At 38.5% G+C, this 24915-nt stretch overlaps 3 protein-coding genes across 5 annotated transcripts; 2 read left to right on the forward strand and 1 right to left on the reverse strand.

Annotated features, from left to right (window-relative positions):
- LOC109847794 (uncharacterized mitochondrial protein AtMg00810-like) lies at positions 5188-5727 on the reverse strand. Its single transcript, XM_020417034.1, has one exon. It carries the CDS (start codon positions 5725-5727, stop codon positions 5188-5190), a length of 540 nt encoding a protein of 179 aa, XP_020272623.1.
- LOC109850211 lies at positions 19996-21616 on the forward strand. The gene is made up of 2 exons (XM_020420170.1): positions 19996-21489; positions 21584-21616. The coding sequence occupies exon 1, from the start codon at positions 20016-20018 to the stop codon at positions 21420-21422; it is 1407 nt and encodes a 468-aa protein (XP_020275759.1). The 5' UTR covers positions 19996-20015; the 3' UTR covers positions 21423-21489; positions 21584-21616.
- Positions 21322-24006, forward strand: LOC109850208 (serine/threonine-protein phosphatase 7 long form homolog). 3 transcript variants are annotated; one of them, XM_020420169.1, is made up of 8 exons: positions 21322-21432; positions 21528-21616; positions 21693-22195; positions 22275-22499; positions 22578-22665; positions 22750-23172; positions 23240-23300; positions 23383-24006. In XM_020420169.1, the coding sequence occupies exons 2-8, from the start codon at positions 21539-21541 to the stop codon at positions 23694-23696; spliced, it is 1692 nt and encodes a 563-aa protein (XP_020275758.1). In that variant the 5' UTR covers positions 21322-21432; positions 21528-21538; the 3' UTR covers positions 23697-24006. The 3 variants fall into 3 exon arrangements, with proteins under 3 accessions (XP_020275758.1, XP_020275756.1, XP_020275757.1); XM_020420167.1 differs by lacking the exon at positions 21322-21432 and having other exon boundaries at positions 21499-21616; XM_020420168.1 differs by lacking the exon at positions 21322-21432 and having other exon boundaries at positions 21499-21616; positions 23386-24006.

Here is a 24915-nt window from a genome sequence, read left to right on the forward strand (position 1 = left end):
AAGAGAATGGTTTAAAAGATTTTAATAAGGGTTTAAACTTGTTTAGTGTTTGTTTAAGTTTGGTTTAAGAAGCTTTTAAGCAATTGAGGGTTTGAGTTTGTGAATTCAATTTCACAAGAGCAAGTGGAGATCATCCTTGGTGTTTGAGCAATCACTCTTCTCCCTCTCTCTTGTTATCTATAGAGAAGTTTCCTTAAACTCAATTCTAGCTATTTATTGTTTTGATCTTAATTTCCATAAGCTAGATTTATATATTGAGTTTAATTGTTTTATTGATACTCTTTGTTCACACACAACCTTTTGAGCTTATTGTATTTGCATACATTATATAATTGGGTTGTGGGATAGTGTGACATTGAGTTGAGCCTAATTGAGTTCTCACCTTGTTAGAGAGAACAATCATTTGCTATATTGTGCTTAATTGTTAAATCACTTTGTAATACTCTTGTACACCGAGTGAGGAGTGTGTGGTGAGAGTCGGGGATCGTCCCAAGAGGAGTGGCGTCGGTTGACGTGCCTAGGGAGAGGTTGTAACCGAGCACTTGAGGGAGACACGGCTAGGTCCAACACTTAGTGGGTGTAGAGTGTGATTGCAAGAGTGTGAGTTGTAGAGTTTTCGGTTAGCTAGAAAACCGAGTGTGTAGAAGAAGTTTCGGCTTCCAAACCGGATTGTGTTAGTGAATTTCTCCCCGGGAGTGGGGAACGGAGGAGTAGGATGGAAGGTCCGAACTCCGTGATCACTTGATTGTGTTTGAGTGTGCTTTGGCGTTCATTTATATTTATGTTCATATCTTATATCGTCATTGGCCATAGCTCATTATCTATATGATCCACTATTTAGTTCATATTGTTTACCCCTTGTCTTAGTTTCATATCCTTGCATATATCTTTTTGGTAGGATATATTAACTTGTGAATTAATTTTAATTGGCATTTAATCGGATTAGATTAGCATAAGACCCTAATCACCCCCCCCTCTAGGGTCTAACAATTTGGTATCAGAGCAGAGTAAAAATTAGTCAAATTACTCATTAATTTATAATTTTTATTTCTTAACTGTAAAATTTTGGTAATTTATTTTGAAAAGAATTGCAAATGATAGTGATATACATGAGCAACAATTGGTATCAGAGCTTGGTGCTCTTTGATTTAAGGTCTAATCGTCTTGAGTTAAAGATCCAAGTTATCTTATTGTGCTAATCTTGTTATGGTTATATTTGTATCTTGCTTGTCTTTTATATTATGGATATGCATGGTTTAGGTTATGCCATTAATATTGCTCCTAGGATAAAAAGATGTTTATTATGAACAATCTTATGTTAGAATTTTTATTAAATGCATTTGATTCATTTATGTCTAACAAGCTTGATTCTTTTGATAGCGCTTATACATTATGGAAATTCATAGAAGCGCATCAAGGAGAGTTGGAGGCGATCCGACAAGCTTTGGAGGATCCCGCTTCAAGTTCATATGGAGCTTCATGCACACGGTCACTAGGCGATAGCTCTAGTGAGGTTTGCGAGTTTGAACCCGATAATGATTTATCTAGTGATGAACTTGCTTGTGCTAGTGAAAAATTATTGCATACCTTTAACAAATTGCAAAATGATTTTAATGATTTAAAAAGCAAGCATGATGTTTTAAAATCCGATCATGAGAAGCTAGTGTCCAAATTTGACGTCATTGAAAATGAAAATACTATGCTTAAAGAAAGCAATGACTTATTAAATTTGGAAAATGGAAATTTAATCTCATCTATTGCTAGCCTATCTCATGCTAAGATTGATGCCATGATAGAAGTAGAGAACATAAAGAATGATACAGCTTCTTTTATAAATAACTATTTATGTTCTACTTCTAAAAATGCATATGTGCCTAAAAATGAAGATTTGAATCTTATGAAAAATAGTATTTCATCTTTAGATTCAACTTTGAAAATATGCATCAATAATCATAAGAAACTTATGGACTTATGTGCAAAGTCTCGTGCTAACTCTTCAAAACCAAGCACTCACTATGCACATATGTATAGCAAAGTTTACAAATGCTCAATTTGCGGTCGTAAAGGCCACATTGCTAAATTTTGCTATGATGCACACAAATCTTCTAAGATTAATTTCTTCATCTTGTACACTTACACATTCACATGCTCATTCTCACAAAGTTCATCATAAGCATGCTAGTGTGTTCAAGTGTGATTATTGTGGTCGTTTTGGTCATTTGGCCAAATATTGCTTTGATTTGAAAAGAAAATCTCATTTGACAAATGCTTCCAATAGACCACATGTTTTTAAATGTGATGTTTGTGGTAGGTTTGGACATCTTGCTAAATTTTGTTTTGATATACAAAAAGCTTCTAAATTGCAATATGTTCCAAATAGACCATTGTTTAAGAATGTTTCTCATTTGCAAAATAATTTTAAAAGAAAATCTTTATTTGCAAATGATTCCCGTGCACGAGCTAATGGTCCACAAAAACAAATGGATCTCTTTCATTGCACAAATTGCAATCGGAAGGGTCATTTGAATGAATATTGTTTTGACCATGTTAGTGCACCATATGTGCCTAAGAGGGTTTATAACCCTAAGGCTTTGAGCTTTAATGATAGGGGTCATGTCCCTAAATCTTTTGGTACCAAGAGTTCTTGGGTACCAAAACAAATTTAAATTTTAAACCAAGAATTTTAGTATTCTTATTTTTCTTCCTTTTCTTGGTTATTTGAAAATTATGCTTTGAAACTTTTTATGAAAACAAATTTTCTTTGGTCAAATTCTTTTGTTTTCATAATTCCTAGTTTTGATTTTGATGAGAGGTTTGTATTTATATAACCCTCCGGATTTATTGGGTGTTTATTCCCAAACATTGTTTACCGGATGCTAAAATATTCATATGGGTTGATACTAGCTAAAGAGCTAGATAGAGTTGCCTCTCTTGATTTTTTGAAAATCAATGATGATTTGGTTTTATGATTTAAATTTTGATTTATGATTTCAATTGGTTGATTTGTTTTCATTTGAAAACTCTTTACATGATTCTCATGTTTCTCTTCTTTTGATTTCATAAATCTATTTTATGCATTGGCTTTTATGATATGAGACAATATGTTCATCTTGATATACTTATATATGTTCTCATCATCTCTTGAATGTGAGTGATTTTTGGCATATTATTTATGCTTGCTCACATGTTTGCCATGATCTTTTATTGCATACTCCATATGGCATTTTGATAGGGGGAGCAATCCCTATATCTCTCTATATGTTATACTCACCTATGCTTATTGATAGGGGGAGCTTTCGCTCTCTTATTCTTTTTGTCCCCTTTTTGATGTTGTCAAAGGGGGAGAAATATTGTGAATATTGTGAGTATATGTATATTCTTTTTTGTTTATAAGCATGTGAATTGTAATTTATATATTCATTTCCTTTCATGCATATATTCTTTTTTGTAAATTGTTTGTCATCATCAAAAAGGGGGAGATTGTTGGCCTTCTTGTTTTGATGATGATTTACAAACAATTTACTACTAATGTTGTTTGTCTAGTGTTTGTGTATTCCTATGTATTGTAGACAAACAACGTTGTTGGAGGATGGATGGAATAGAGCTTCAACGATCATATCCAAAGGAGGTTGGCGGAATGTCGGTGAAGCTTATCAATTCTAGTTCAAGATCCAAGTTCAAGCTTCATCCGCAAAGTGTACCAAGTCAAGCTTATTGAAGATCAAGATCGGCTTGGGTAATCTAGTTTAGGTTTTATATTATGTGTGTTAAGTACCTTAAGCTCAATATCATATATACACACGTATTTGGTTTCTATGTATATATATAGTTATATATATACATGCATGGTTTTGGGTTTTCATGTTTTCGACATACTTGCAAAATACATGAGTTTTCACAAATGGAAATTCAATTTGAAGAAATTCTTTTTCTAACATGTGTGTTTTCATGTTTACAAACATTTCGCAAAGTTTCATCAAGTTTGGAATTGATTTGTTATGTTTAATGGAATTTACAAAATCATGTTTTTCGTTCGTGCATGTTCGTGCATGTTTTACAAAACAGATGAGTTTTTATAAATGGGAAGTGATATTTAAAAAATTCTTTCTTTGACATGTTTATCTATATGTTTAGAAACTTCCCTCAAAATTTTACTATTTTTGGAGTTGATTTACTGTGCCCAATTGATTTTACAAAATCGTGTATGTCAGCAGATTTTCAGAAACTGTATATCTGTGTTCAAACATTTATTTCTCTCAACTGAGAAATTATTTTTCAGAAATTCTTTCTCTTTTGTGATTCAATTCTACAAGAGCTTGAGGAGATCATCTATTGGTGTTTGGGCATCCAACTATTCTCCCTCTACCTCTTGATCTATTGAGAAGTTTTCTAAACTCTTATCTAGTTTTACATTTGCTTAGTTATTTGATTATCTTTCTTTAAAGCTAGTTTTTATATTGAGTTTAGATTTAATTTTAATATCATTGTTACACACACCCACATGAGCTTATTGTATTTGCATACATAGTATATTAGGGTTGTGAGAGATTGTAACATTGAGTGTGAGCTTTTATTGTGTTCTCATCCATAGTTGAGAACAATCAATTATTGTATTGTGCTTATTGTGAGATTCACTTTGTAATACACTTGTACACCGAGTGAGGAGTGTGTGGTGAGAGTCGGGGATCGTCCCAAGAGGAGTGGCGTCGGTTGACGTGCCTAGGGAGAGGTTGTAACCGAGCACTTGAGGGAGACACGGCTAGGTCCAACACTTAGTGGGTGTAGAGTGTGATTGCAAGAGTGTGAGTTGTAGAGTTTTCGGTTAGCTAGAAAACCGAGTGTGTAGAAGAAGTTCCGCCTTCCAAACCGGATTGCGTTAGTGGATTTCTCCCTGGGAGTGGGGAGCGGAGACGTAGGACGGAAGGTCCGAACTCCGTGATCATATTGCTTGTTTGAGTGTGCTTTGGCGTTCATTTATATTTATGTTCATATCTTATATCGCCATTGGCCATAGCTCATTATCTATATGATCCACTATTTAGTTCATATTGTTTACCCCTTGTGTTAGTTTCATATCCTTGCATATATCTTTTTGGTAGGATATATTAACTTGTGAATTAATTTTAATTGGCATTTAATCGGATTAGATTAGCATAAGACCCTAATCACCCCCTCCCCCTCTAGGGTCTAACAATTGAATCCACATAACTTCACCAGTTGCAATTGCGACGCCCCTATATTCAGCTTCAGTGCTAGATCGGAAACTGTCTTTTGCTTTCGTGCACTCCATGAGATGAGGTTGCCACCAAAGAAAATACAATAACCACTTGTAGATCTGCGATCATCCGGACATCCAGCCCAATCCGAGTCTGAATATGCATGAATTGTAAGACTGGTGGGTATAGACAGTAGCAAGCCATAGTTGATTGTATTTTTGAGGTAACGAAGAATTCGTTTAACAGCAGACCAATGAACTTCACGAGGGTCATGCATGAACTGACATACCTTGTTGACAGCTGCTGCAATGTCTGGTCTAGTGAAAGATAAATACTGTAAAGATCCCACAATACTTCGATATCGTGTAGGATCACTATGAGTCGGTCCATCATATTGAGAGAGTTGACTATTTGCTGCCAGGGGTGTGTTAATGGGCTTGACACCATCGAACTTAGTACTTTGTAACAGGTCCAGAATATATTTTTGCTGAGATATATAGAAAAAGGCCATTGCGATTTGGAAGGACTTCGATACCCAGAAAATAGCTTAATGGACCCAGGTCCTTGATAGCAAAGGTAGATTGGAGCTGGGTTATCAGTGTGTTGATATGATTTCCAGGTGTGCCTGTTACGATTATGTCATCAACATATACCAGAATAAAGAGAGTTGAATCACCATTTTGTCTTGTGAGCAGAGATGAGTCGGCCTTGGAACTAACAAAACCAAGACTGCAAAGATATCCGGTGAGTCTCGAATACCATGCTCTAGGGGCTTGCTTGAGCCCATAGAGAGACTTTCGTAGGCGACAAACATGCTTTGGAAATCTTGAATCTACATACCCTGGTGGTTGTTTCATGTAAACTTCTTCTGTGAGATAACCATGAAGGAAAGCGTTTTGAACATCCAATTGACGGAGTGCCCATTTGTTCTTTAGTGCAATGGTGAGGACAAGCCGGATTGTGCAGGGTTTGATCACGGGGCTGAAAGTTTCTCCATAATCAATTCCTGCTTGTTGATTAAATCCTTTTGCAACAAGGCGAGCCTTGTAGAGATCAATAGTGCCATCAGATTTTCGTTTGATACGAAAGACCCATTTGCATCCCACAATGTTCTGATTGCATTTGGCAGGAGTGAGGGTTCACGTGCCATTCTGTAACAAGGCATTGCTATCCTCATCCATAGCTCTACGCCACTGAGGATGATTCTTTGCCTGTGTGAAGCATGTTGGTTCCTCCAATTCTGCATTCTGCAAAGGGTGTTTAGTGGCATGCAAACATAATCTATTAACAGGTTTACGTATACCATCTTTTTCCCTAGTAACCATATGATGTTGGGGAATGAGGTCTTGTGTAGTAGAGGTTGGAGCAGTAGGTAGTGGTTGGGTGTATGAAGTGATAACTTGAAGTGGTTCACTGTTTGGTGAGGCATGTGTGATTTCATTTTGGGTCAGTGGTATTTGTAAAGGTACATTCAGTAAAGTAGGATTGGGTATGGGAGATGTTTGTGAGGTGGATAAGATGGGTAAAATGGATGTTGTTTGTAAAGGGGCAGTGGGTATAGAAGCAGTACTTACATTGGGTGGGCTGTTGTGCACTGCCGAATAGGGGAAGATTTCTTCTTCAAAGTCGACGTGGCGAGAGATGTACAGTCTTTTGGATTGTCGATGATAGCACATATAACCCTTTTGAGTGCTGCAATAGCCAATGAAGACACAGTCAAGAGATCTTTTCTCTAATTTATTCGAGGCATAGGGTCTGAGATATGGGTAGCAAAGACACCCAAAAGATTTTAACGCATTGTAGTCTGGTGTGGTACCAAAAAACAATTCAAGAGGAGTTCGACCCTTCAATGGTGAGGATGGTAGTCTGTTTATGAGGTAGCAGCTAGTGACGAAGGCATCAGCCCAAAATGTTAAGGGCATTGATGCATGGTTTAACAAAGAGAGACCAGACTCAACAACATGTCTGTGGCGTCTTTCAGCTAATCCATTTTGAGCGGAGGTGTGTGGACATGTAAATCGATGGAGAACACCACTTTGAAGTAGAAAGGGAGTGAATTTCTTGAATTCAGTTCCGTTGTCTGTTTGAAATTTTTTTATCTTTTTGCCAGTGAGATTTTCGATTTGTAACTTAAACTGTATAAAGACAGTAAGAGCATCACTTTTGTGAGATAAGGGATAGACCCATGTGTATCTACTGAATGCATCCATTAATAGTAAGTAATACCGAGAGCCATTCCTTGAAAGCATTGGAGCAGGACCCCACAAATCTGATACAATTAGTTGTAATGGTTCTTCATAAACTGTGGAACTCAAAGAAAAATGCAATTTATGACTCTTGCTAAGACGACAAGCATGACAAAATAATGTGGACTTATTTTCTACTGGCAATGAGTATGTGGACACAATTTTATTGACGGTTTTGAGCATCGGATGGCCAAGCCGGTGATGCCACAACGAAACTGACTCTGATTGAAAAGCAGAAGGAGAACTAGCTGGCTTGTCGACAAAATGATATAATCTGTCCCTATCCGTGCCGTGTAACAGCGGTGTCCCCGTTTCCTGATCCTTCACAATAAAAGAATATGGGTGAAATTCAAAAAATACTTTGTTGTCAGTGCAAAATTTGGATACAGATAATAGATTGGTAGAAATAGATGGGACATGGTAAATTTGATTGAAATGAAAAGTTCGATTATTAAGGCAAAAAGATGATTTACCAACATGTTTAATAGAAAGTGTATTACCATTACCAACTTTGATCTGATCAGGGCCATCATATTGAGTCTGGATGTGAAGATTGCTCAGATCAAAGGTTAAGTGGTGTGTAGCGCCACTATCTGGACACCAATTACCATCAAGAAGGGAGCCTGGGGCAGCAACATATGCAGTTGGTTGGCTAGACGAAGAGGTAACAGTGAAGGTGCGGTCAAAACGGTACCAACATTCCATAGCAGTGTGGTTCTTCATGCCACAGAGTTGGCATGGTCCTTGGGCATTGAGAGTTGGTGGAGGGCGTCCCTGAGCCTTGTTTGAAGACCGGTTCTTGTGACCTTGAGAGCCTGACCTGTTGCGAGGACCAGTGGAGTTGTTGTACCCATTGTTAGGGCGGGAAGAGCCGTGATGGGCAAGATTTGCTATGGGCTGAAGGGAGTTGGCATTTTGAGCTTCCGAGCGCATCTCATAGGCTAGCAGATTTGAGTAAAAGTCATCCATATGGAGATTAGCTGCGGTGGCAGTGAGCACCGTTACAATGGGATCATAGGATGAGTCAAGACCACTGAGCATCATGTGCTGCAGATCAGTGTTTGAGATAGTATTGCCGGAGGCTGCAAGATTGTCAGCGAGTTGTTTCGCATGGAGGTAATATTCAGCCATTGTCTTGTTTCCCTTACGCATATTTTGTAATTCACGTTTGAGATACAAGACTCTGGACTGAGATTGAGAGGAGAAATGTTTTCGAAGTGATTCTCATACTTCTCGAGACGTACTGAGGCCAACTACTTGAGCAAGTACTGACTCGGAGAGGGATGATAACAACCATCCTAGGAGAATTTGATCTTGTTTCTTCCAGGTGGTATAAGCCGGATTAATCTCTGTGGATTCCGGGAGAAGACGTGTGGGGCAAGGGAAGCTCCCATCGACGTATCCTTCGAGGTCGTACCCCTTTAGAAGAGGTCGAAACTGGGTGAGCCAGAGAAGATAATTGTTGTTGTCGAGCTTAACAGAGATTAGATGGTGAACTTGGATTAGTGGGAATGGAGATGGTGGTGTGGAGTAATTGGAGACCATATTGGTTGCAGCGGATGAAGAGGATTCAGGAGCGATCATGATTGAAAGATGTTAAGCTTGATAGAGAGGATCGATTGCTCTGATACCAAGTGAAGTTTTGGAAGGCTTGCACACCTTAAACGGTGATGCATTGTTTGCATATATAGAGTTTGATTGAGTACAGTTACAGATCCTATTCTTTAGGAATACAATTCCAGTTTGTTAGTAGTTGTTACAGAAGAATTCAAAATTACAAACAATCTATAGAAGGAAGTTTAGATACTGTGATACTGCTGGTATGTTGTTGTAGGTAGATTAGGTTGTTGTAGACAGATTAGACTTAGTCGTTAGACTTAGTCTTGACACATGTCTACAAGGTTACAAAACAATAAGACTAGAAAAAATTCCGAGCATCCTTGAACTTGCGAAATATGCCGGATGCCGATGGCTCCCTTTGTTCATTTTGAATGTTAGCTCATTATTTCTAACATCAACACTGTTAGCTCAAAATATTTATAACACGTAATATTGGAAATTAAGAATAAAAAATAACTCTTTATACAAAATAGTTGAAGGCGCTCGAAGAGAACTTAAATCCAATTGTCATTTTCTTCTATTCCCTTATGATTGAGCATCCTCTTGTTATTATTCAGCCTGTTACTTGGGTACTCTAACTGATGTTCTACATGTACTGACACCTAACTAATGCATGCTCCTGTACTTTCTTGGACACTCCTTGAATGCATCCTTACATTTTATTTAGGTGTACTCAATTAAGCGTGTGATTTAATGTAAAATACTAATTAGCATACACTTCTTTAATGTACATATGACATTTCACATCCATTTTTGAAAACTTGTTGGATATAGGCCGCATACGCAACGGAGATACAGTTTCAGTAGACCGTTTGAGTGCCTTGTTAAAAAGTGAGCAGCTTTCCAATATGTAATCTAGATAATAAAAGATTTAATTCCCATACATATGAATGAAAAATAAGATTGATCTTATGTAAATTATTGATTTTAACATATGTATATACTCGTGTCCCTGTACTTTACATATTACAAATTTATCATGTCTCCCACCCGTGCCCACATTCGTAGCAGCACCCGCATCCGTTTCCACGCAACATAGTTAATCAGAAACCTTAATAACTACTATCATTTGCATGCAATTTATTATCTCCTATTGTCTAAACGTGGAAATTTAGTTATGCTAGGATGCATGTATTTAAACTCTAATATATCACATACGCTGTCTCATCGCATCTGCAATATAAATATCGAATAAAATTCCTTAACGATCCCACATAATATGCAATTTCCTGAGGGCGAGGGCATCAGGGCGAGGACAAAGAATAGTTAAAATAACCCTTAAAACATTGAAACAACTGATAAATGGAAAATATATAAAAGATCTCCTTGTTTAGAGAGGCATTAATCTCATCTAAAATTATCATCTTTCAAGTTGGCAAGTATATGTGCTCAGCATTAGAAATAAGGATATTCTAGTCTTCTAGGTTGCACACTTTACTGTAATAGTAATAAACCTGACATACGTACGGACAAATTATGTTCATATCATATCGCTTTTGATCTACAAACCTTAGGGCATCTTCAACAACTTCTCCAAAATTTTCTCCAAAATGGGGAAGTAAAAGTTATATTCTCCAACTAACTTTTACACAAACTCTAACAGCTTCCCCATTTTGAAGAATCCTTTTTTTTCCTCCAAAAATTTGGAGAATGCTGCAGATTTGGGGAAGCTTCCTCATTTTTTCTCCTCCATCCCTATTTTGGGGAATGAGATGGGGAATCCGTTGGACCAAAAATCTAACTAAATTCTCCAAAAGTGGGAAATGGGGAAGCTGTTGGAGATGCTCTTAGAAACCAATAGAGCGGAGCGGATGATTAGTAGATATCATTAAACTCCATGGCCTTATTTGTTGATGATCTGATCTAGTGAATTTATCCGGATCAAAAGTTCACGCATCTTCTTCTCTCTTTTACATGTTCCCTCACGCGAATTATTAATTCCATATAAATTATTATTATTTAAAGATTTGTAGCGTCTCCTCTCTGGGTTGAGAGGAGAGAGGAGTTGCAGATGATGAGAAGCTAAAGAGTTAGGGAGCTTAATTTTAGATTAACGGAATATTAAAGAGATTAGTGGTGACGTTATGATGGTGATTAAATGCGTAATCTAATAAAAAGAATTGGTGCTGAGGTTATGATGGTAATGCTTGTTTAATGGCCGATCGAAGGACAAAATTTTTAACATTTTAACGTTTTCATTCTGCATGGCCGATCGAAGGACAAAACTTTAGAACTTGTAACTGCAAGTGTATGATATTAGGATGAGTTATATGTTTGGAGGTTATTTTGTGAAAGAAGTTTTTGTTAGGATATGAGAAGCCTAACTATCAGGCATGCCCTACACTTCAGAATGAAGAGGAACAAAGTTGGAACAGGATGAACAGGATCGACGATGGCGAAGTTCAAGCAAAACGACGAAGGAGGCATTTTTCCTGCATCGCGGTCGACCGAGCAGGGCGCGACGGTCGACCGCCTATGTGCACAGCTGGGTGCACAGGCCAGAAACCTGTCGCGGTCGACCGAAGGTGGCGCAGCGGTCGACCGCTCAAAGTCCAGAGAGCAATCCAGACTTTTGACTTCGTCGCGGTCGACCGAGCATGGCGTTGCGGTCGACCGCTCAAAGTCCAGAGAGCAACCCAGCTTTCTGGTGCGGCGGTCGACCGGAGTCGGGTTTTGGCCCAGATTCGAATTTTGACCTGTTTTGATCTGTTTCCTTTTTTACTTGTTTAACCCTTAAGTCTATAAAAGGGTTGATTAGGGCATGATGTATTAAGACGAAAAATAGTGAATTTTTCTCCTGCGGCGACCGTGAACGTAGTTTCTCACATTGAAAAGCAAACCACGTAAATCTTGTGTGTTTGAGATTGTTTGATTTTCTCTCTTCTCTCCTAAATCTCTATTTTCAAATCGCATCAGGGGGGTTGTGTATCCCCAATAAGTGGTATCAGAGCGACCAGGTTCGGCGCGAGCGATTTGAGGTCAGAGACAATGGGATCTGAGAAGGAAACATTCAAGATTGAGAAGTTTGATGGAACAAACTTCGGGTTCTAGAAGATGCAGATGGAAGACTACCTCTATCAGAAGGATTTATACCTACCATTGGGAGAGAAGCCGACGGATATGAAAGATGCAGATTGGAAGCTATTGGATCGAAAGGCCCTTGGAGCGATCAGGTTGACCTTGTCTAAATCAATAGCGTTCAACATCAAGAATCAGAATACGGCGGCGGATCTCATGGCGGCGTTGTCCAGTATGTATGAGCAGCCCTCTGCGACGAATAAGGTACATCTTATTAAAAAGTTGTTTAATTTGAGGATGTCCGAGAGCCAGAAATTCAAGGAACACCTGAACGAGTTTAATGATAATCATATTTTATTACAATTTTATACCCTCATTATCTATTTTATATGAATAAATATACCATTAATAATTGTTGTTAGATTAGTTTACACATAAATGAATGGATATTATTAAATGTAAAAACCCCTCAAAAATCTCTCTTCTCTATTTTGTACATTTTTGAAGCCAAAGCCCAGCAAGAAAAATAAATACACCAAGAAAAGCAATGGAATGGACTTGGATGCAATTAGTTGGAAAGATTTGGATTTGGTTGGGACTTGGATGCAAAGAGTTAATTATGAAGCTCCATGGGCCATCTATGCCGCAGCTTTGATTTTTTTCTTGGACCGGATTTTTAATGCAAAAACTTGGAATGCAACTGCTGCAGTTTTAATATTCTTCAATGGGCTTGGAAATGCAAATGAAATGGGCCGGAATTGCTGCATTGGATATTCACAAGAAAATCAAGTTAATTGGGCCGGACATGTTGCTGCTGCTGCATGTTCAATTTTTTCCTCAAAATAAATCAATGTGGACCGGAGCAAACTTTAAATGCCATGGACCTTGAGGTTGCTGCAGTTCTTCACTTTTGATTTAGAAAATCAAATGAAAATCATGGGTCGAAAATTGTGTACAGATAAATGAAGACCGACCAGCTTTAAATGTGGATTTTTCGGGACTTAGGCTCAATTGGACTTGCTATGTTTCATTTTTCTCAATCAAATGGGAAACCACTTAGCTGCAGATTTGCAAAGCCAAATTGGGCCGGACTTGAGTTGGATTTTCTCAAATGAATCATGAATCATGAAATGGACTTTGCTGCAGAAAATTATTTTTGAAAATCAATTGGGCTTCCTATATTTGGGCTAGAGAAGAACAAAAAGCAAATTCAAAGGTGGAGATTGTTGCTTGGGGCTCAAGACAAATCCAATGGCTCATATTCATTGAAGATTACTATAAATAGGGGTAGAGAGTGAGGGGTTAGAGGTGTGAAAATTTTGTAAACTCCTTTTGGAGAGGAGGGCTACTCTTAATTGAGAAGACCTTCCAAAATTGTAACTTTAGTTGCAATTAATAATAATAATTTTTTCACCACTTTAAATATTTCTTCTCTTTGTTGGATGATGAAGATGGAGATGAAGAATTATTTAGAGGTTTGCATTTTCTTTCCTTTTTCTATTTTATTTCCTTTTTATTGCTTATTAGTGTAGATTTATTTCATGCTTATAGAATAGATTTAATTTCTTGCATTTAATTCTTGCAATTTTATTTTGTAGTTTAGATTTTAATTTCTTATACTATTCACCTTGAGGCTAGAACCCTCTTGGGTTTAGTTTTTCTTTTTGTTTATTTTTATTTTGTTTGATTCGCCTTTAGGCTAGAACCCTCTAGGGAATTACCATTTTCTAAGAAGTGGGTTCAATTGTAGATTACCCATATCTATAATTGAATCCACCATCTTTAATTTCTTGCATTTTCTTTTATTCTTGAATTTTATTTTCTTTATTCTTGATTTTTATTTTCCTTTTCCTTCTTGCCTTATTGATCATATTCATTCTTTGTCACATCCACTCTCACTTATATCTCGTGCCGATTTACACACTATCACTTCCACTCTCTCTATCTCTCCACAATCACATTCACTTATCACTCCTACTTGTCACACACACAACATAAGAACCGATTTTATATTTTCTCCTACAAAACACCTTCCTCGTGGGATCGATATCTTAAATACTATAACTTGACACGGTTGTGCACTTGCAACCTTTTTGGTACATGTTTATGCCGCATCAAGTTTTTGGCGCCGTTGCCGGGGAAGGTGCTTAAGTAGGTTTTAATTATTTTGGTTCTTTAACTTGTGTGTTTTTTGTGAAGGAAACGCTTGGAGCTTGAAGATCGCGGATTGGAGAGCTAGGATTTGAAGATTTGCTTTCGGGTAAGTCCTCTTTCTAGTTTTTAAATTCCACCCTTTAGCTACTTCTTCACAATTAGAGACAATTAGGACTAAAAAAAAAGAGATTTTATTTTTTTGTTGACCATAATAAAATTCATCCTCCACTTTGACATTTACTAACAAGATAATAAATTCAAACAAATCCCCCCTTCTCATTTGTTTGATTGTTAACCCTAATTAAAAAAAAAGATTTTTCTTTTCCATCCTTTTTAGTTGCTTTTAATTCATAGGGTTGCATTTCATATAGTGTAGGAATTCACCAAGTGATTTGAGCATCTTGATTTGACACACACTTAAAAATATTTTTAAGGGCAAAACCCCATAATCAAGATAAGGTGAGGGATTTCATCACCCTTTCCTTAGCCCAAAAATCACTAATTCCTCACTACACCACCCAAGCCTAATAAAACTCATTAGACGTTGGCCCCTAAGGATTCGAGCTCAATAAGGAACAAGAAATCCTTAAGTGAACCGGTTTAAGTTTTCTCAGATTAGTTGGTGTCTAAGGCAAGGTTTAGGGGTTGCGTAAAGCGCTCCGCAAGGAAAGAGGTACTTAATTGATCTTTGATCACCCTCTAGTACTATCCTTACCTGGCTAACTACCTGGGTAAAACTTTGATCTTTTCACTGTAGGAGTTTTTGGTTAGGAGCTGGTCTAGTGAATTAGGCTAAACCCTAGAATTAGAGTGATTGAAAAGTGATTGTTTTGATTTGTTTTAGTTAGGATTTTTCTTTTTCTTTATCTTCTCAAAAAAAAAACTAATTTTCTTTCTTTTCTTAAAAAAAAAATTGTTTTGGTGTATGCAAATTTGGGTTCGGGATAATTCTCATCGTTTAATTCGTGTTGAACCAACCCAAGAAATGGCAAATCAACCAGTTCTTCAGGATATGTGCTATCCCATTAGGAATGCAACCCCCTCGTGCATTAGGCTTCCCGAAACAAATGGAATAAATTTTGAGCTTAGACCGCAATACATAAACATGCTTCCCAAATTCCTTGGTAATGAAACAGAAGACGCATATATTTTTATTTCGGAATTTGAGGAAGTGTGTATTATGATTAAAATGAGAGAATTAAATGAAGATGCGGTTAAGCTTAGATTTATTCCATTTGCTCTTAAGGATAAAGCTAAAAAATGGCTGTACAGCTTACCAACAAATTCCATCTCAACTTGGGATGAATTTGTCACCGTTTTTCTTAAGAAATTTTTTCCTATTCATAAAACGGTAAAGCTTAGGAACAGCATTCAAAACTTTAAAATTATCCCGGGAGAACCTTTTTGGAAGTATTTTGACCGATTTAAAGATCTTCTCATCCAATGTCCTCATCACGGTTTAGAGAAATGGCGATTGTGCCAAATAATTTATGAGGGATTAGATTATTCTGCAAAAACTTCCTTAGAATCAATGTGCCACGGGGATTTTATGAGGAAAAATGCTGATGAAGCTTGGGAGTTTTTGGAGAGTCTTTCTGAAAAAACAATGCAATGGGAACAGTGCGATGACAGGGTTTCATCAGTTCCCCATTCTAAGTCTAGTGGTCTTTCCTTGGAGTCAAACATTGCTTCTGAAGCGAAGATGGCGACAATTCTGCGGAGGTTAGAAGCCTTAGAAATTAAGGAACGAGCTCCAGCTCAACTCAATCATGTTTCTTTCCCAGGATGTCATAATTGTCAGTCTCCTACCCACGTTTCAGAGGAATGCCCTCTCCTAGGAAATAACAACGCAATAGAACAGATGAACGCTGCATTCCAGCACCCTAGAAATGATCCATTTTCTCCAACCTACAATCCAGGTTGGAGAAATCATCCCAACTTTGCATGGAATCTAGGAAATTCTCCCGGAACTCAAAATTTCACTCCCGCTTCGACCCAACATTTTCCTAGGGGAAACACAGTTCCATTCAATTCTCATTCACAATTTCAACAACCCAATCTGCCGTATCAAAATCAGTCTCCTCCTCATCAAGCTGTAATTCAAACTCCTCACAATCCAGATCAAGATAAACGTCTCAATGTCTTGGAAAGGGGTTTAGAAACCATAATTAAGGCCTCTACTCAAACCACGAATATGTTGACTCAAACATCTAGCACGTTGAATTCCTTCATGCAATCAACCGGACAAATGCTCAACTCCAACACTCAAGCTATAGCTAGATTAGAATCCCAACTTGGTCAACTAGCTAGTGCCGTGAGTGAAAGAGAGAAAGGAAAATTTCCGAGTCAACCCGTGGTCAACCCTAATAACACAGGATGCAGTTCATCCTATGAAGCTCAAGTGAATGCAATCCATTCACTTCGGTCAGGTAGACAGGTCGATAATCAAGTGAGAACTCCGCCAAGTCAAACTCTTGATCCTGTACAAATTCCTTCTCCTTCTCCTTCTGATGAATCTATTCAACAATCACTCCCCTCAGATGACCAAGAACCTGAACCCGAACCTGAGCCTGCTTTTGATAGATTTAGACCGGTTGCTCCCTTTCCAGATAGACTCAGGTCTAGGAAACACTCTCCTCAGGAGGAGAAAATCCTAGAGACATTCAAGCAGGTTAAGGTCAACATTCCTCTCTTAGATGTAATTGAACAAATTCCATCTTATGCTAAATTTTTAAAAGAATTGTGCACTAAGAAGAGGAGAATAAATGTCCCAAAGAAAGTCTTTTTAGCCGCCAATATCAGTGAAATGCTGTCAAATCCCATACCTTTGAAACGTAAAGATCCAGGTTCCCCCATCATTTCATGTATCATTGGTAATACTCACATTGATAAGGCGCTTTTAGACTTAGGGGCCAGTGTCAATTTGCTTCCATATTCAGTCTATCAGCAATTGGGTCTAGGTGTACTGAACCCAACCAAATGCACCTTACAGTTGGCTGATAGATCTGTCAAGGTCCCTATGGGTGAGTTAGAGGATGTTCTGATTAAGGTTGGAGATTTTATTTTTCCAGTAGATTTTGTAGTCTTGGAAACACAGCCTGTTTCCAATCCCAAAGGACAGACACCTGTCATCTTAGGACGACCGTTCTTAGCCACTTCTAATGCTCTCATCAACTGTAGAACTGGTCAAATGAAGCTGTCCTTTGGGAATTTGACTGCTGATCTCAACATTTTTAATCCAGGGGACCAACCAAATAATCAGCCTCTAGAAATAAACTACATTCAGGAAAGATCAGAAGAAGAAGAAGAAGAAGAAGAGTGTGATTTAAGTTTTGAGGAAATTTTTGATGAAGAGTTAGAGTTTTTAGAAGAAGCAGATCAGGTCCTTGAGAATAATAAAACTGTGTTAAACATTTGCTGCTTTGAATTAAATTTTGAAGAACTCTTTCTTGATGAACTTAGATTCTTGGAGAATAATCAACAACCAAATTTTCAGAACTTCACAGAAGAATTGGTTGTTAGAAAACAAAACTTCACAGTACAAGAGTCTAAGTTCATTAAGAAATACAAAATGCATGGAGAAATTTTTAAAACAGCCCATTTTTCAATTTTATTGTGCAAAATCGACCGTCTCAGAAATTAATTAGCAAAAACAACCGAAAAGGGTCGATTTTGCAATTACGGAACTGCACGGGACTAGTAGTCCCGTGCAGTCCGCCTACCCCACTAACTCCGCTTTCTTTTCGTTCGTTTCGTTCCTTCTTTCCTTCTGCGATCTCGTGACCACTCTCCCCCGAAGAAAAAAAAAACCTGCTGGCCTCGTCGACCCCCGCCGCCGATCACCGCCATTTTCCGTCGCCGCCGATCACCGCCATTTTCCGTCGCCGCCGATCACCGCCATTTTCCGTCGCCGCCGATCACCGCCATTTTCCGTCGCCGCCGATCACCGCCATTTTCCGTCGCCGCCGATCACCGCCATTTTCCGTCGCCGCCGATCACCGCCATTTTCCGTCGCCGCCGATCACCGCCATTTTCCGTCGCCGCCGATCACCGCCATTTTCCGTCGCCGCCGATCACCGCCATTTTCCGTCGCCGCCGACCCCGACGCTCTCGTGACTGAGCCTTCAACCCCCCCAAACCCTAGCCTTCAACTTCGACTTCGACCCCCTGCCATTTGCAGTCGCCGCCTAACCCTAGCCCTCCGACCTCGTCGCGCATCCGACACCATCGACGCCCACCGAACCCCCATTCTCAGGTGTGTTTTTCTTTTTAATTTTGCTGTTAATTTACATATGAGAGGGTTTATCAATTATTTTTTAGAGGGATATTCATCAAATTTTGCTAGAATTGGGGGAATAATGTTTTGGCTGTTAATTTTGCTAGAATTGGGTAGGATTAGTTTTTATTTTGTGCAATAGGATGAATAATGTGGTTTGGGGGTTAGGGTTTAGCAATTATTTACAAATGATGAATAATAATTAAGGGTGTAGCCATTATTTGAGATTGATTAAGGTAATAAATTTGATGTTGATTTATTCAGATATTAATAGATTATTTGCATATGATGGACTGTGTATTTTCAGTTTCGATGACGAACTCCATATCCATTATTTGTTTCTTTAATGGGAGCCTCGGCGTCGGAGTGAATAATTTGCCGGTGTATGATGGAGGTTCTCGGAAAATGTTCATGCTATCTAAGTCGTGTAATTTTGATGGAATGACTAGGGAAATACACAGAGTTACTAAAATTAAGAAAGAAGAATATACAATTAGGGTGTTCTTCAACTGTCCGATAAATGAGAGTAGAACTATTGCCGTGGAGATTACCGAAGATGAGGAATTGAATGACATGAAACAATTAGTCGAGAAGCAAGCGTCAATTGAGTTGTTTATTGAGAAGTATCCGATTCAGGAATTTGCCCAAGTTTCACGACCTCAAGGAGAGTTTTCTCGGATGCTTGACTTAGACAACGAGTCGATTGGTTTTATGACATCTCCAAGTCAAGAGCCATGGTCTCAACCACAACATTTAAGTGAGTATTCTATCGGTGGGACGTCAACTAATATATTTAACGACGCTTCAGGTCATGTTACGGGTTACCCACCAGTCGGAGCAATTATAGAAGATGAAGCAGATGATGATTCAGATCATTTTGAAGAAGATGGCGTGCAAATTGATAGCATGCATGTGGCAGCTGGAATCGATGATGACGCCCGTTGGATGGAGCAATTTAACGTTAACAATGATTATGTGGAAGCTGAAGATCCGTTGCCCGACGAGTTTCATAATGAGGATTGGATAAATACTTCTCAAGCTGGATTTGTTGATGTTGGGCCAAATTTACAACGACCTGAGGACTTCACTTTTAAAAAAGGGGATCTATTCGAGAGCAAGGAGGCACTGATCTTTGCAATCCGAGAATGGTCCATCAAGAATCGGGTCAAATTCAAGCCGGTAAAAACTAATGCAACAAACTACAATGTGAAATGCTTCTTTAACGATAAGAATGAAGTAGAGAACGCAAATGAGCAAGATGAGAGAAATAAAAAATGTCCTTGGTTGCTAAATGCCGCTGTGAGAAAATCATCAAATGGGCAATTTGTAATATGTAGATATTGCGGACTTCACACATGTTGCAACCCGTCGGTGGATGTCGATGATTATTCTGCATCTTCTTCTTATATATGTAAGCTAATTATGCCTGAAGTTAGAGCTGAACTTGATCTGAATGCAGGTCAGATATTTCAGAGGGTATATGACATGCGGGGGATTAAGATATCTAAATATAAGGCATATGATGCAAGGAGGAAAGCGTTGTCTAAAATTTTTGGAGATTGGGAAAAATCATATGAATTACTTCCACAGTATCTTGAAGCTATCAAACGAAATAATCCGGGTACTGAATACGAAATATTATCCGAAGAGATTGCACCGGGTATGGAGAGGTTCACTCGCGTGTTTTGGGCATTTGGTCCTGCTATTAAGGGCTTCACTTTTTGTCGTCCGCTATTGAGCATTGATGGTACACATTTATATGGAAAGTACAAAGGCGTGCTTCTTGTAGCGACCGGTGTAGATGCAAATGGCGGGTTATTTCCTCTAGCATTTGCAGTCGTGGAGGTGGAGGATACGTCTAGTTGGAAGTGGTTTTTTGAACTTATATACAAGTGGATTCCAAGTGTCCGTGCGCCAAGAATAATTACCTTTATTTCGGATAGGATGAAAGGAATTATAAGGGCGTTACATGAGGGTTTTAGTGCACCACATCACCATCGATATTGTTTAAGGCATATAAGAGATAATTTCAAGAAAAAACACGGTGAGATTAATTTGCAAAATCTTTTGTGGCAAGCCGGGTGTGCGACCGACACATTAGTGTATGAACATTGCAGGGAGAAAATCAAGTCTTTGTCATTAGATGCACATAATTGGATTGAAAATAACTTGAAGCCTCAATTCGAGCATCGGTGGGCATTATGTAAGGATGAGGGTGTGCGGTTTTGCATGATGACGACTAATTGCTCCGAGAGCTTTAACGGCGTTCTTAAAGGAGCACGAGCTATGCCAATACAATCTTTGGTTGCGAGAACATTCTATAGACTAAACGCATACTTCAACAAAAGGCGTGGTGATGGCATAGACTGGACAACACGTTACACACCAAAAAATGAGTCCATTTTGCATAGAAGAATTGAGGCAGCAAGATCATGTCAAATTACTGTATTCAACGACAACGAATGGCAGGTACAAGATTGTGACGGTATCTACACCGTTAAACTATTTGATGTTGATTGCACTTGCACATGTAACATACCACAACTCCAAAAAATACCCTGTGCACATGTGCTTGCGGCTTCTTCTAATCAGCCGGGAGGTGCTAGAATTCCCAGAAATCGGTATTGCTCGCCTTGGTATTCAACAGCTCACTATCAAAAGACATATAGTGAGAGTTTTCATCCACCTGATGATAGTCGGTATTGGCCTGAATATAATGGACCACATATAGTTCCACCTCAGTACCGGAGACAAGCAGGTCGACCACGATCTGTGCGAATTAGGGGAACCATGGATCAAGGGCGAGAAGGAGTGGTCAAGCACAAAAAATGTAGTCTTTGCAAACAACCGGGACATACTCGACCTCGTTGTCCATCTAGACACAATAGATAGCAACTAATTGGTAATTTATATCATTTTTTTATTTTTATATACTTTAATAAAGAAACTGAATTACTATATGATTGATTATTAACATGTGTATAATTATATGTGCAGGTTTGTACACCATGGATCCTGGGCCGGTTAGTGATGAGGTCTTATATGACCAGGCTCAGCATCGTTCACATATTATATCCTGTACAGAGGTAATTCAGTTACTTTATAATTGTAATATTTGCATTTACATAATATTGCATTCTTATACTATCATTGTCTATACAGAGAGGTCCGAGTATCGTTATGGTTGATCATAGCCTCAGCCATAGCCGTTGGCGGTTAGAGGATGAGCGTATCATAGCAGCTGTGGGACGGGCCGGCTTCTTGACTTGTTCAAAGCTTCGTTGGATAAAGCTCGATTGGCCCCTACTGATTGCGTTGATGGATAGATGGAGACCTGAGACCAATACTTTCCACTTCCGAATGGGTGAGGCTACCATTACTCTACAAGATGTATCCGTGATACTCGGTCTCCGTATAGATGGTCCGTGCATTACCGGCACTGATAGTGATGTATGGCCTCGAAGATGTGAGGAGTTGTTAGGTGTAGCTCCAGAGACTATGCCTAGAGGAACTATTAAGTTGAAGTGGTTGAGAGAGACCTTCTCAGTACCGTTGCCTGTTGATGCCCCACAAATTTTGGTTGACCAACATGCACGTGCATACATTATGCACATGATTGGTACTATATTATTTCCAGATTCAAGTAAAGATAAAGTGCATGCGAGGTATGTGTATTTATAATATGAATCTGTATTTCATTGAATTAGCTTATTTTAATAAATTGGAATATTGTGAATATGCTAGGTGGTTACCACTCCTCGAGGACTTGGACGTATGTGGTACAAAATCGTGGGGTAGTGCTGTTTTGGCGTATTTATATAGAGAGATGTCAAAAGTGGCACTTATGCAAAACAGTGAGCTTAAAGGGTGTCTAAGCTTATTGCAAGTATGGGCATGGGAGAGACTTCATTTGAAGCCAAGACTATGCACGCATTTACAATTAGATGGACAAATTCCACTGGGATGCAGGTATTGTATTTTTAGTGTAGCGAATATAATTGTAGTTATCATTGTGGTACTAAATGTATGATAAATATTTTTTTGTAGATGGAATGTCGAAAAATGCTATGACGAGACCCCGGCTAGACAATTAGATTTCTACCGGAATGAGCTTGACCGTATGAAGATTTTTCAGGTAATTCTCACCGAAAAACATGCGTTTTTTCTTCTACATACTGAAAACCCAATTCTGATATGCAACTGCAATAAATTATTGTAGATGGAATGGGAGCCCTACACCCAATTTCTACCTCAGCTACCCCCAATATGCACAGAATACCAAGTTGTATGGAGAGCTAGAGTTCCTCTTATATGTTTGGAGATAGTAGAAATGCATGTACCGGACCGCGTGCTTCGACAATATGGTCTTGCACAACATGTTCCGCAGTTTGTTGAAAAGATAGAGAGGAAGGCAAAGAAAGGAGGCCAACAAATAAACTGGATGATCGTGCATCAAGCTTTTATACACAAATGGAATGATAGGCATTTTTGTATTGTCAACCAAATTGAACCAACTCCTCGGGAATCAGATTACTACACTTGGTATTGGGACATAACCCGAAGATGGATACTTCATTCGACCACAATACCGGTTGAGTCGCAAAGAGGATATGTGCCCCGGGGTATAGATGAGAGAGAATTAGTAAGTATTTTCATATTTTGATTTAAGTCCATTTTTATTGGTACTTTATGTGTTGAAAAATTTGCAGGTATCAGCAATAGATGAAGTTCAAACTCTTGCAAATCGTGGTTTGGAATTGGCTCGAGCAGGTACGAAAAAATTAAATCTCAAATTTACATTCTGTAATATCAAATTTAATATGAAATTTTGTTTTTGAACTATCTATCGCAGCAGATAGAAATCCCGAAGCACATGAACATGTATCAATATATCAGGCTATAATGCAGAGGCTTCAACAAGCCTTACACCGAACTCACGAAGATCGTCATGATGGACGGGAGGTAAGGTCATTCGTATATACACGACAACAGCGACAAAGTCGAGGACGACGCAGAAATAACGATGAAGCTGGACCTTCCCAACGTGTCGACGATGGAGCTGGACCGTCACAACCACAAACGCAACCGGATCACGAACTCGTCGAAGGGCGGTATGGAGGACGACGAAGACAAAGGAGGAGGAGGAGAGTTCTTGGATGTATGTAAACTACAGGTTATATACATTACAAAACTATTTAGGGATGTGATTTTTGGATTTGTAGTCGATAATATCATGTGATATGTTTGATTTCTAAGTGGGTTTGTGGTGTTATTATGCTGGATTTGTTAGTGGGAGTTTGTGGTGTGATGTGATTTGTTTGATTTGAAATGAGTATGTGGTGAAATCAGTATGTAATTTGTTAGTGGGAGTTTGTGTGGATGTATGCACAGGGACTACATGAAATGCAGTGGTGAAATGAGTATGTGACTTGTTAGAGGAAGTTTGTGTTGATATATGCACAGGAACTACTTGAAATGTAGAGAAAATTGCACAAAAATGTGCACAGCGAGTGCACGGGACTGCTAGTCCCGTGCACTTGGTGTTCAGCAAACGGGTAGTGCTCTCTGCTTAAAAGTCGGGACTGCTAGTCCCGACTTTTAAGCAGAGAGCAGCTGCTGGAACACCAAGTGCACGGGACTGATAGTCCCGTGCACTGGGTTTCAGCAGCGGGTTTGCTGAACACCAAGTGCACGGGACTAGCAGTCCCGTGCACTTCGGAAATCACCCTCCGCTGCAAAACCGACCCTTTTCTCCTGAAAAGGGTCGGTTTTGCTAATATTTTTCAGTTTAGGTCGATTTTGCCTATTAAATTTTAAAAATGGTTGGTTTTAAAAATTTCTCCTTCATACTTCCATGGACCTCCACCTCCTCCAGGCCCCTCTTATTAGAGAGCATGCATTCCATTTTCACTATGTACTAGTTTGTTTTCATGCTTAGCATTAGTTTGTTTCAAACTTTATGTAGTAATTTTCTTTTAAACAATTGCACTATGTAATTTCATACTATGTGTGTTTAATGAATTATGTTTCGTATGTTGTGTTCAACTAGAGTATTTGCTTATAATGTGAGATAAATATTTTTTAAACACGGATTGTGACGATGGAAGTTATTGAAATATTGATCTTTACAGCAAGTCTTTGTCTACCTATTTGTATGGGTGAAGTCATGGATTATGTTCACAATTTGGATAATTTATTTAAAGTTTTAGCTCATGAAGATGAAATTCTTGCATGCCTAGAATAATGTTATTTCTGCTAATGACAAAAGGGGAGATATACTATGATACATATGATTGATACATAGGATTCTAATATGCTTTAATGCAGGGGGAGTAAGTATTGGATATCATAATATTCATAAAATTTTATTTCATGTGATATATTG

The sequence above is a fragment of the Asparagus officinalis genome, chromosome 7, assembly GCF_001876935.1.
Source record: "Asparagus officinalis chromosome 7, Aspof.V1, whole genome shotgun sequence".
Taxonomy (NCBI): domain Eukaryota; kingdom Viridiplantae; phylum Streptophyta; class Magnoliopsida; order Asparagales; family Asparagaceae; genus Asparagus; species Asparagus officinalis.

Coding starts and splice junctions, on each gene's coding strand:
- LOC109850208 (XM_020420167.1), top strand. CDS start 21,506: ATGTGTATAATTATATGTGCAGGTTTGTACACCATGGATCCTGGGCCG. Junction 22,500..22,577: donor CAAATTCCACTGGGATGCAG/GTATTGTATTTT, acceptor ATTTTTTTGTAG/ATGGAATGTCGAAAAATGCT. Junction 22,666..22,749: donor ACCGTATGAAGATTTTTCAG/GTAATTCTCACC, acceptor AAATTATTGTAG/ATGGAATGGGAGCCCTACAC.
- LOC109850211 (XM_020420170.1), top strand. CDS start 20,016: ATGCGGGGGATTAAGATATCTAAATATAAGGCATATGATGCAAGGAGG.
- LOC109847794 (XM_020417034.1), bottom strand. CDS start 5,727: ATGGCCTTTTTCTATATATCTCAGCAAAAATATATTCTGGACCTGTTA.